This window comes from Delphinapterus leucas, chromosome 20, assembly GCF_059928025.1.
Source record: "Delphinapterus leucas isolate spDelLeu-1000000601 "Yukka" chromosome 20, BTC_Dleu_Yukka2, whole genome shotgun sequence".
NCBI lineage: Eukaryota > Metazoa > Chordata > Mammalia > Artiodactyla > Monodontidae > Delphinapterus > Delphinapterus leucas.
Genome location: NC_143148.1, coordinates 47622529 through 47635019, shown reverse-complemented (window position 1 = coordinate 47635019; position 12491 = coordinate 47622529). Strand labels below are relative to the sequence as shown.

Here is a 12491-nt window from a genome sequence, read left to right as displayed (position 1 = left end):
TATCTCTTAAGAATGGATTGTGATTGGCATCTGAAACTCTAGCTTCAGTACATATAAATATTGTATACAAAATTTCCTCTTGCTTTGTTCTCTTGCATTTTTCTAGCAAATGTCTCAAGAAAATATTAATTTTCAAAGGTATTAGATGTGGGCATGTCTACTTTATGTACTGTTTAGCCATTTAAGGAAGCAAAGTATATCTGAAGGCTGTTATGACCTTTAATTATCTTTTGGATCATCCTGTGCTGTTTGCCACATGACTGTGTGTGATGACTACACATAGAAGAAGTGCCTTGGAAAGTTTCTGAAGAGAATGCTTAGTGTGTCTCATTTGGCTTTGTAACTAATGAGTTCTTAGCTAACCCACTTCTTTCTTCTCTTTCCGTTTCAGATGAGTTTGATGCTTACATCATTGTGTCTTTCGTGAATGCCACACTTGTGTTGTCCATTGGAGAGACTGTAGAAGAAGTGACTGACTCTGGGTTTCTGGGCACTACCCCAACCTTGTCCTGCTCCTTGTTAGGAGATGATGCCTTAGTGCAGGTGAGGATTCTCAGAGAGCTACTTAACCTGCTCACCTTACTTTGTCCTTTCTTTGACCTCATTATGGTGTAGATTGCTGGGTTCACATTTAAGGAGCTTTGAACTTCTTTGAAATGGATGCTGCAAAACATGAACTTTTTTGAAGTTAACCTTGCCTGGGACCTCTTAACTCTTTTTTGTCATTGACCCAACTGGTGCTTCAAATACAGTGCCTCTAGATCTGACAGATCTGATACGTGTGAGGGTCATGCTTGAGTGATGAGTCAAATTGCTAAAGTTGGGTTTCTTTCTGTTACTGCCTCAAGGTGTATCCTGATGGCATTCGGCACATACGAGCAGACAAGAGAGTCAATGAGTGGAAGACTCCTGGAAAGAAAACAATTGTGAAATGTGCAGTGAACCAACGACAAGTGGTGATCGCCCTGACAGGAGGAGAACTGGTCTATTTTGAAATGGATCCCGTATGTTATTTTACCATTCACTGTGGGACTTAATGTAGGGTTCAGAGGTGAAGATGGGAGTTGCAGTCCAGGTCTCTAGATTACATATTCATAAGAAAGGGAAATGAACACTACCAAATGTAGAATAGTTGGCTGGTGGGAAGCAGCAGCGTAGCACAGGGAGATAGGCTTGGTGCTTTGTGATGACCTAGGGGGTGGGAAAGGGAGGGTGGGAGGGAGGGGATATGGGGACATGTGTATGCATATGGCTAATTTGCTTTGTTGTGCACACAAAAAACTAACACAGTATTGTGAAGCAATTATACTCCAATAAAAATCTATTAAAACATAAATAAAATTTTAAAAATGAAAGGGAAATGAGAAGGGAAAGTGTCCTAAAGCCCTTTACAAGGGGGTTGGAGGTGGATATGTTTTCATGTCTTTAATTCTAATTGGAGTTACGAAATGCCATCTTAGCAATGAAACAATTTTTCTGCCCTTCACACTCTAGTTTTCCACCAGATTACTTGCCATATGTTTAGTTTCTGCAATCTGAATCAATTTCAGAAATTTATTTTACTTTTATATATGGAAGGATGTTAGGTGTGTTTAATTATGTTCTTAAGAAGTCTCTGGATGTGGCCAACTTGTATAGTCCAACTGTACCTATGATTGAGGGGTTTTGTCTTTATATGCCATATTTGAATTCTCTTTCACCCAGAGTACTTTCATGAACAAATAAACAATTTTATGTAATTTCATTTCCTGAGAGCTAGGTTGGCTTAGAAAATTTGTGGTGCATTATACTTGTCAAGGGTCTCTTGATTCTCTTGTCAGTAATTTTGCTTTCCATTAGCCTGTAGAGTTTAGTCTTGGAACCTTAGGTAGAGATATTCTTGGTCATTGATTATAGTAAGAAGAGTGCGAGGAAGCAAAAAGGAACTTAACAGGCTCCCTTTGTTCTCCAGGCCCAGGGTTTGGGGGCAAGTTGGAGTGGTTTGTGACCTCTCTCTGTCTTCATTCCTGTAGTCAGGACAGCTGAATGAATACACAGAGCGGAAAGAGATGTCAGCAGATGTGGTGTGCATGAGTCTGGCCAACGTCCCCCCTGGAGAGCAGCGGTCTCGCTTCCTGGCTGTGGGGCTGGTGGACAATACTGTCAGAATCATCTCCCTGGATCCCTCAGTGAGTGTCGCTGTCAACTTTAAGGATCTTCCACTTGGAACCGAGCACCTGACCCATTTTTGATGTCCCCCTCTGAGATCAGCTGGGCTGGACCCTGAAATCTCCACCTGCTGCTTCTCCTGATTATTGTAGCAGCACACCTCAGGAGTCTTCTACAGTGCCTGCTTCTTTGGCTTATGGCTTGATTCCCTTTTTTAGTTTAAACAGAAACAAAAAAAAAAATCCAAGACTGTGTTTACAGACAAGGGCCTTGGATGACTTTAAAGAGGTGCCCTTTGCATATTTACTTTTACCGTTATCCACTTTTGCAAAAAAAAAAAGGAAAGCACAATCCTCTCCAGAGATTGTTTTAAGGTTCAGTCTAAATAGAACTCCTTTTTCAGGTTTTCACTGTCCATGAGAAAGAGTTGTTCTTCACTTCTAGAATTAGATTTCTCTGGGTAGGTTTTTTCCAAAATTGGTCACTTCCGATGTTTTATTCTTTTCTCTTTCCCCCTTAGGACTGTTTGCAACCTTTGAGCATGCAGGCTCTCCCAGCCCAGCCTGAGTCCTTGTGTATTGTGGAAATGGGTGGGACTGAGAAGCAGGATGAGCTGGGTGAGAGGGGCTCTATTGGCTTCTTATACCTGAATATTGGGCTACAGGTAAGAGATCTAGAAGCTCACATTGTTGGTGTCAGGGCTTCTTTTACTTTCATGACTCCTTTGTTCAATACTGTGCCTATGGTTTCAGTTACCCACCTTATGAGAAGTGAGCAATGCTGCTCTGTGTTCCACTTATTTCACCTCTAATTAGAACAAATCAGGCCTAGAAAAAAAGTATTTTTATGAAGAGTTTTTGATAAAAATGCTTGGCAATCGCTGTTCTGTGGCAGAACTAGATGGGGTTCTTAAGAGTTGCCTGTACTCACAGTATGCACCTTTTGAAACTAATACGATTGTCCTTTGGTATCCTTGGGGGATTGGTTCCAGGATCTCCCTTGGATACCAAAGTCTGAGGATACTCAAGTCTCTTATATGAAATGGCATAGTAATTGCATATTCTCATATACTTTAAATCATCTCTAGATTACTTAATTACCTAATACAAGGTAAATGCTATATAAATAGCTGCTGCAAATTCAAGTTTCGGTTTTTGGAATTTTCTGGAATTTTTTTTTTTTCCCCTCAAATATTTTTGATCTATGGTTGGTTGAATCCGTGAATTCAGAACCCCTGGATACGGAGGGTCTCACAGTTCATAATGGGCTCCATTAGCAATAGAGGGCCCCTAGATGTTCCCTGTTGCCAAAGCACCTGAGCTCTTCATGGCCCAAAAGGCAGGAACCTAAGGATCAGATATTGTCAGGGGTTTTGACCATATATTGATACTTTTTGTTTTCATCTAGGCCAGGTACTTTTTGCTTTTTAATTTCACTTCCTAATTTAGAATTTCTCAAACATGCCCAGGAGTTAGACTAATGTAATGCACCTCCATGTACCTATTACCAGTTATCAGCACTTTGTCTTTTCCCCTTCTTTTCTTTTTCCTGGAGTATTTTAATGCAGATCCAATATGGTATATAGTTTCATCTTTAAGTACTTGAGAATGTAGCTGTGCCGAGGGGTGTGTGTGTGTTGAGGCCTTAATATGATCATGCTCAACAAAATTTAACAATTCCTTTGTTTGTTTATGGCTGGTTGCGTTGGGTCTTTGTTGCTGCGCGCGGGCTTTTTCTCTAGTTGTGGTGAGCGGGGCCACTCTCCGTTGCAGTGCGCGGGCTTCTCATTGCAGTGGCTTCTCTTGTTGCGGACCACGGCCTCTAGGCACACGGGCTTCTGTAGTTGTGGCTCGAGGGCTCTAGGGTGCAGGCTCAGTAGTTGTGGCACGCGGGCTTAGTTGCTCCGCGGCATGTGGGATCTTCCCGAACCAGGGCTCGAACCCGTGTCCGCTTCATTGGCAGGCGGATTCTCAAACCACTGCACCACCAGGGAAGCCCTAACAATTCCCTAATGTCATCTGATAGCCCTGTATTCTAGTTTTCTCCTTTTTTTTTCTTATCCCAAAAATGTTTTTACATTTGGTTCTACTCGGGATCTACATAAAGCTGTCCACAGTTTTCATCTGCTTGATTTATCTTTTTATGTTTCTTTTAATAACTGTCCCAACCTGTTAAAAAAAATTTTTTTAAAGAAACCAGATCACTTTTCTTGTGGAATTTCCCACCTTCTGGATTTGACAGTCATTCCTTGTGTGTTTAATGTTCCTTTATCCTTTGTATTTCCTGCAAACTGGTGGGTAGATTAGACCATGCTATCCATTAAAAATATAATGCAAGCCACAGGTCTAATTTTAAGTTTTTCAGTAGCCACAAAAAAGGAACAGATGGAGTTAAATTTTAATGTTTTATTTAACCTAGTATATCCAAAATACCATTTCAATTTGTAGTCAGTAGAGAATTAAGATATTTTATGTTTTCTCCCTTTTATTTTTTTGGGTATGGGGAGAATTAGGTCTCTGAAATCTGCTATTTGGTACTTTGCACTTAACAGCACTTTTTAAAAAAAAATTATTTTGGGCTGCATTGGGTCTTCGTTGCTGCTCGCAGGCTTTCTCTATTTTCTCTACTCTTTTTTTTTTTTTTTTTTTTAAACATCTTTATTATTTTCTCTACTCTTAATTGCGGTGCGCAGGCTTCTCGTTGCAGTGGCTTCTCTTGTTGCGGAGCACGGCCTCTAGGCTCACAGGCTTTCAGTAGTTGTGGCTCGCAGGCTCTAGAGTGCAGGCTCAGTAGTTGTGGCGCACGGGCTTAGTTGCTCCATGGCATGTGGGATCTTCCTGGACCAGGGCTACAAACCCGTGTCCCCTGCATTGGCAGGTGGATTCTTAACCACTGCGCCACCAGGGAAGTCCTAATAGCACACTTCTAATTCTAACTAACCACATGTGGCTTGATGGCTATAGTATTAGATGGCACAGACCAAGAGGTTGATTAGATTTGTTTTTGGTGAGGGACAAGAATATTTTTATAGGTGCCATTTGTTTTCCTATTATATCAGGTGGCATATGAAGTCTGGTTGTCCCACTTAATTTAATGATGTTAGAATGTTAGTATCTATTTTGAATGACCTGTTTTAAAGCTCCCTGTCCATCTTTTACTTAATAACAGCCAGTGATACACATTGCTTAGATTCATTAGGGGTTGGGAAGTGATGGTTTTCTATTTCATTCTTTAATTAGCTGGAACTTTTCTCTAGAGACAAAATTTGCTTTATATCTTTGCTTACCCTGAAGTACAGTTCATATAGGGAAAGGATAAATATTTCATTTTTTTCCCCTTTGCTCACTTATTTTCAGAGTAAGGAGTTGGTGCCGTAGCATACTCCAATGAAGACTGATGAAGTGTTTGTTTTGTTTTGTTTTTTAAATAACGTTATGAACTTGCAGATTTTATAATATTTGTGCATCAAACTATTGTAGTTGTTTTGGATGCTAAATTGCCACATTTTAGATGAGTGGGAGTTCCCCTTTCAAGTAGGCTCCTTTGTCCTTTTAACATGACCCCACTATCTTTGGAGGCTTCTTCCTGGCACAACAAAGTGCCCCACACACATTTGGAACATTCTTGCTTCAGACCTGAAGAAGCCATTTCTCTTAGGATTTTTATTCTTTTTAAGGGAAATGGTATTTAGAGACCACAATAGGCGTGGATATTAAACTGTGCATATATCTTAAAACTTAAAATTATGAAGAAGAGTTTAACATACTTGGTAAAAATATTTTTAAGGATACACAGTGAAAAGTAACTGTGCTTTTCACTTAGTGAATACTCAATAGCTATTTGAGTGAGAGTGATTTAGGAGACAGTGAATGAATGGCAGGCTGATTACTATATATTTAAACCACCTAGTCATTTCCTTCCATTTGCTCTGAAATTAAAGTAGCTAAAGAAGCTTCCATTATGTATAGGCTTTAACCACTCCTCTCCTTTTTATTAGAATGGTGTGTTGCTGAGAACAGTCCTGGACCCTGTCACTGGGGATCTGTCTGACACCCGCACTAGGTACCTGGGGTCCCGTCCTGTGAAACTCTTTCGTGTCCGGATGCAAGGCCAGGAGGCAGTAAGTAATGAAAGGGGCGAGATAGTGTTTTTGGATGTTAGTGGCATCAGCTGAGAAAAATCCCCTTGGTATAAATTTTGCTGTCATTAATTCACCAGTGTTGTAGTTAGTTGACATTAGCTTTATCTTGATTAGTTTCCTTCATGTGGGAAGTCTTGGGTCCCTTAATCTAGAGCTTCTTAACTGGATTTCCATGGCACTGTGCCATGATTTGGTTATAGGTGAGTTAGAATATTGATCCCTTCAATCCTGAGGCTGAGCAAATGGAGTACACTGACAGTTAGCTGGAAACCTCCGATGTAGGATACCACTACCCAGGAGCAACCTGGTATCAGTGTCATGGCTTACTGTGTAATGTGAAAGAGGCTGGGAAACATTGTGTCCTTTGTAGCTAAGAATATCAGTGTTGCCGGGTGCTCTGCCAGTTCTTTACTTGTTAGTGCATTTAATACTTGCAACTATCCAGCCTTGTGATAGTATTCCCAATTTACTCATGTGGAAACTGGGGCTCAGAGATTGAGTGATTAGTAGCTCATCTGGCTAATAGCCAATGCTTTTAGCAAATAGTAAGCCATACTGCCTCTTCTCTAGGCCTGTTTTTCTTAAGGTAGCCCTTTAGGTTTCTAAAATTCCTTGGGATATTCTGCACACTGAAATTTGGGGATAGGATGATTTGGTTAGCATACCATGTTTGGGCTTTTCCCAAGCTTATTGGAGATGTTTTTCTTTCCTCAGGTGTTGGCCATGTCAAGCCGCTCATGGTTGAGCTATTCTTACCAATCTCGTTTCCATCTCACCCCCCTGTCTTACGAGACCCTGGAATTTGCATCTGGCTTCGCCTCTGAACAGTGCCCTGAGGGCATTGTGGCCATCTCCACCAATACCCTGAGGTGAGAGAGCCCCACAGTTGAAGCCCCGCAAGAGGCTGCAGAGAGCTGACTTTTTGCCATGGCACTAGTGTTGTAATTGAAACCTTCATTTGGCTCAGGATTTAAGTACCTAGTAGCCAAGTCTTGGTGTTTGGGAGTTTTAGCTTCTGTTTAGACCTTCAGTGCCAAGTTTTTATACTCAGCAGTGTAGTTCAGTCTCTGAGATTTAAGATTCTTGTTTTCAAGGGCCATGCCATTGGATTGGTTTTAGAGCAGGCGTTGTTGGCTCACTGATAATCTTTTCTCACTCTGTCTTGCATTTGCAGTGTTATATCTTAAATATTAACCAATATAAATTATTTAGGCCTTTTGCAGGTTGACAGATTATTTACACTGATCACATTGGAGTGAACACTGTCTGTATTGCAAGATGGAAAATGACCTATTCAGTTTGACTGTCTCGAGTTTTGGCGGTTGGTTGTGTTTGTTTTCTTTTTTAACCCTTTAATGCCACTAGTGTCATACATGTCCTGGTTATAACTGTTGGTCATACATGTCCTGGTTATAACTGTTGGCTGTTTACAATGGAACTCTGACCTCTTGATATATGAGTCACTTGGTACTTAATCAAGTGAACTGCCAGATTTGTTTGCAAAAACTTTTCAAAGTTTTCAGTCATTGTCGCTCTCTTTCTAAGCGTCAGCACCTTTGTATACCTTATGCTCCAGCAGAATTACTCTCCCTGCATACCTCTATATATTCCTTCCTGGTTTTTTATCTCTGCAGCTGTCCTTGGAATGCTTCCCACACACATCTCTGCCTTGCAAGGCCTAGCCTCATCCATGTATCCTCTAATTGTTTTATCGACGTGTGCTCTCTATCTCCTTGATTCCTTATTAATTTTGACAATTCCACAGGTTTTCAAACTTTTTTTGTAGCAGCAGAACATTTTTCCCCCAGAACAATATCAGGGAAGGCTGCTGTGTGAAACATATAAGAAGAATTCTTGGGAACATAGTTTAAACACCACTGTCCATAGTACTTACTGTCAGAACCATTCACTTTCACTTTTGGTTATTATGAATAACGCTGCTGTGAACACTCATGTACAAGTTTTTATGTGGGTGTATATTTTCATTTTCCTTGGGTATGTACCTGCAAGAGTGGAATTGTTGGTAACTGTTCAACTTTTTGAGGAGCTGCCAGGCTGCTCTCCAAAGTGGCTAGACTATTTTACGTTTCCACCAATGAGGTTTGAGGATTCCAATTTCTGCACATCTTTACCAGCACTTGTTATTATATGACTTTTTGATTCTAGCCATCCTAGAGAGTGTGAAGTGATATCTCATTGTGGTTTAGATGTGCATTTCTTTGATGGTTAATGATGTTGAGCATCATTTCATGTGCTTATATTGGCTCTTTGTTCTTCTTTGGAGTAATGTCTATTCAGATCCTTTGCCCATTTTTTAATTGGGTTGTCTTTTTATCGTTGAATTTGTAAGAGTTCTTTTTATGTTTTAGATACAACTGCCTTATCAGATAATATGATTTGCAGATATTTTCTCCTGCGGACTGTCTTTTCACTTTCTTTCTTTATTTTTGGTATTTATTTATTTATGGCTGCGTTGGGTCTTCGTTGCTGCGTGTGGGCTTTCTCTAGTTGTGGCAAGTGGGGGCTACTCTTCGTTGCGGTGAGCGGGCTTCTCATTGCGGTGGCTTCTCTTTGTTGCGGAACACAGACTCTAGGTGTGTGTGCTTCAGTAGTTGTGGCACATGGGCTCAGTAGTTGGGGCTCGTTGGTTCTTGAGCGCGGGCTTAGTAGTTCTGGCGCATGGGCTTAGTTGCTCCGTGGCATGTGGGATCTTCCTGGACCAGGGCTCGAACCCGTGTCCCCTGCATGGGTAGGTGGATTCTTAACCACTGCGCCAGCAGGGAAGTCCTGTCTTTTCACTTTCTTGGTGGTATCCTTTGGCACACAAAAGGCTAATTATTTTTTGAAGAATTATATTTTAAAAACTCCGTCTTAGGGACTTCCCTGGTGGTCCAGTGTTAAGACTCCGTGCTCCCAATGCAGGGGCCCGGGTTCAATCCCTTGTCAGGGAACTAGATCCTGCATGCTGCAACTAAGACCTGGTGCAGCCAAATAAATATTAAAAAAAGAAAAAGAAAAAAACTCCATCTGAGAACTGCCTGAAGTCATCTTGGGTATCAGCAGTGGTATATGCCCCACTTTGACAAACGCTGGCTAGCCTCATGTTTTCCAAGGAAGAATACAACACGGGAGCATCTGTGTCCCTTCCCATGTTATGTTTCTCCCTTAGGGCAGGTGCTCCCTCTGTCTGGAGTCTGCCTTTTGGTGTGGTAGAGTGCCTTTATGAAAGCAGGCCAGTGTGTGGGTTGGACTAGAAGAATCAAAACTCAGGGGTTGTGGGTTTTTTTAATGCCGTACTTTTTTTTTCCTTGCAGAATGACAGTTTTTGATGTTTAGCAGTTGATTTTTTTTTTTTTTTACTCACATGTTGGTAAAGTATTTGATTTAATGTCTGCAGGTAAAGGGAGCTTGCTAATTATCCCCTCAGAATATTTGGATATTTATGGGAGTGGAATGTTGTTAATCATAGTCTATTAGAAGATGTTCTGTTTTTTATATTGTACTCTTTTTTAATGATTCTTTTTTTTTTTTTAAATACATTTATTTATTTATGGCTGCATTGGGTCTTTGTTGCTGTGCACAGGCTTTCTCTAGTTGTGGCGAATGGTGGCTACTCTTTGCTGCAGTGCATGGACTTCTCATTACAGTGACTTCTCTTGCTGTGGAGCACAGGCTTTAGGCACACGGGCTACAGTAGTTGTGGCACACAAGCTTAGTAGTTGTGGCACACAGGCTTAGTTGCTCCGCAGCATGTGGGATCTTCCCAGACCATGGCTCGAACCCATGTTCCCTGCATTGGCAGGCGGATTCTTAACCACTGCGCCACCAGGGAAGTCCCTTAATGATTCTTAATTAGCTGTTTTTTTCTTTCAGCACTTTGAAATGGTTTTTCCTATCTTCCATTGTTTTTTAGGTCTGCTGTCAGATTGTATATGATCTGTAAGAATATTTAAATTAAAAATAAAACTCCATTGTTAGAGACCAAGTGTCTATATTTTTAAGAGCATCTGGGTTCTGCTCATTTTGCTTATAATTTGGCTTAATGCACATCTCTGTCCCTTTTTTTTTTTTTTTTTTTTTTGCGGTACGCAGGCCTCTCACTGTTGTGGCCTCTCCTGTTGCGGAGCACAGGCTCCGGACGCGCAGGTTCAGCGGCCATGGCTCATGGGCCCAGCTGCTCCACGGCATATGGGATCCTCCCAGACCAGGGCACGAACCCGTGTCCCCTGCATCGGCAGGCGGACTCCCAACCACTGTGTCACCAGGGAAGTCCACATCTCTGTCCCTTTTGACAAAGGCTGTAGAACTCATACTTGCCATCTCTTTGTGCGTCGTTGTGGATTTCCTAAAGCTTAGGTGATTTTCGTTCAGGATGGCATCCAGTTTATTTTATGAAACACTGTCATACAAGTACCACATATGTTCAGATAATTGCAGTGCTTCACAACAAATTTGGAATTGGTACTCTTCTTTTAAAATTTAGTTTTATTAATTTATTTTTTTGGCTGTATTGGGTCTTCGTTGCGGTGTGCAGACTTCTCATCGCAGTGGCTTCTCTTGTTGCGGAGCATGGGTCTAGGCGCATGGGCTTCAGTAGTTGTGGCTTGTGGGCTCAGTAGCTGTGGCTCACGTGCTTAGTTGCTCCACGGCATGTGGGATCTTCCCGGACCAGGGCTCGAACCCGTGTCCCCTGCATTGGCAGGCGGATTCTTAACCATTGCACCACCAGGGAAGCCCTGGAATTCGTACTCCTTATATCAGGGTTTGTCAGTAATAACCAAGAGGAAATTTTAACTTTTCACTGTCACATTATCATTGGAGGGATAAAAAATCCTTTGAGGGTTCTAATGTAGGTTTCACTGGTGGAAACTGGAATCACCATGAACAGTGATGGGCTGTTGCTAAAGTAAAGGCCCTCCCCTGATCTCCTTGTCTCTTACGTGTAATCATCTAGATAAGAAGGCTATTGTTTCTTGTTGTCTAATGCCAACATTAGAGCTTTAGGGATTGACGTGTTTGCTGTGACTGCTTATAGACCATTTCAACCCCAGTTTCTTGGTCCTGAGTGGGTGACCTATTAACTCCTTGCCTTTTGCTGTAGGATTTTGGCATTGGAGAAGCTGGGTGCTGTCTTCAATCAAGTAGCCTTTCCACTGCAGTACACACCCAGGAAATTTGTCATCCACCCTGAAAGTAACAACCTTATCATCATTGAGACTGACCATAATGCCTACACTGAGGCCACAAAAGCTCAGAGGAAGCAGCAGATGGCAGAGGTAATGCATTTAACCTTCAGGGTTCAATAAAAAGGCATTCCTGTGAAATTGTGTTGAAAAGTTTAAACCTCTGTGTAATTGATGGCTGTAGTCTTCGTTATATTTGAAGATCCAGGCTCTTTTCAGGTCCTTCAAGCAGCCCTTTACCACAGTCCTTGGTTTTAGAGGCTTTCTTGTGACTTAGGACTAAAATGCTGAGCTGGGTTTATTCAGTATTCAGCTACTTCTCTGGAACGGTTCTCCAGTCCTGGAACTTCCAAAACAATCTGTTTCCTGAAATTGGGCCCAGAGGAGACTGCTTTTGTATTCCCCACAACACCAGCTCCTTCCAGAAACCATTTCCCAGCAAAAAACAAATGGTCCCAACTATATAAAACTGTATCTGGCCTAGAAAAGAGGAAACAAGTACTCTTAGCAAGAGAAATCAGATGGGTTAGATAGAAAAAAGGTGTTTTCATCTTCATGTTTCTCAGACCGCCAGTCAAGTATTCGCCACAGCTGATGTTAGTTCTTTAGTTTCCCCTTAGTGATCTTTCCTCTTCCCCTTGTCTGTATACCTTTCCCTTTGATCCTGATTTTGGTGGACAGATTTGGCTACTTTGTGTATTATGAACACTCCCTGGAGGTGTTCTTGCTACTTGTCCACTTCTCACCCAGCACCCACCTCTGAACACACCAACTCTTCCTTGGTTCTTTGGATTTAGGAAATGGTAGAAGCAGCAGGGGAGGATGAGCGAGAGCTGGCTGCGGAGATGGCAGCAGCATTCCTCAATGAAAACCTCCCTGAGTCCATTTTTGGAGCTCCTAAGGCTGGCAATGGACAGTGGGCCTCTGTGATCCGAGTGATGAATCCTATTCAGGGGAACACACTGGACCTTGTCCAGCTGGAACAGAATGAAGCTGCTTTTAGGTAAGGAACCCAGGAC

General features: G+C 41.8%; 1 protein-coding gene across 3 annotated transcripts in view; it reads left to right on the top strand.

Annotated features, from left to right (window-relative positions):
- SF3B3 (splicing factor 3b subunit 3) overlaps nt 1–12491 on the top strand; it is a 51513-nt gene that overhangs the window by 28901 nt on the left and 10121 nt on the right. For 2 of the 3 annotated variants that reach the window (XM_022583228.2, XM_022583229.2), the window contains exons 12-19: nt 392–543; nt 849–1004; nt 2013–2168; nt 2669–2812; nt 6146–6268; nt 7004–7158; nt 11391–11565; nt 12270–12475. In XM_022583228.2, coding sequence (XP_022438936.1) covers nt 392–543; nt 849–1004; nt 2013–2168; nt 2669–2812; nt 6146–6268; nt 7004–7158; nt 11391–11565; nt 12270–12475 — 1267 coding nt within the window. The remainder of the gene's footprint in view (nt 1–391; nt 544–848; nt 1005–2012; nt 2169–2668; nt 2813–6145; nt 6269–7003; nt 7159–11390; nt 11566–12269; nt 12476–12491) is intronic. The other variant, XM_089902422.1, reaches the window with a different exon arrangement.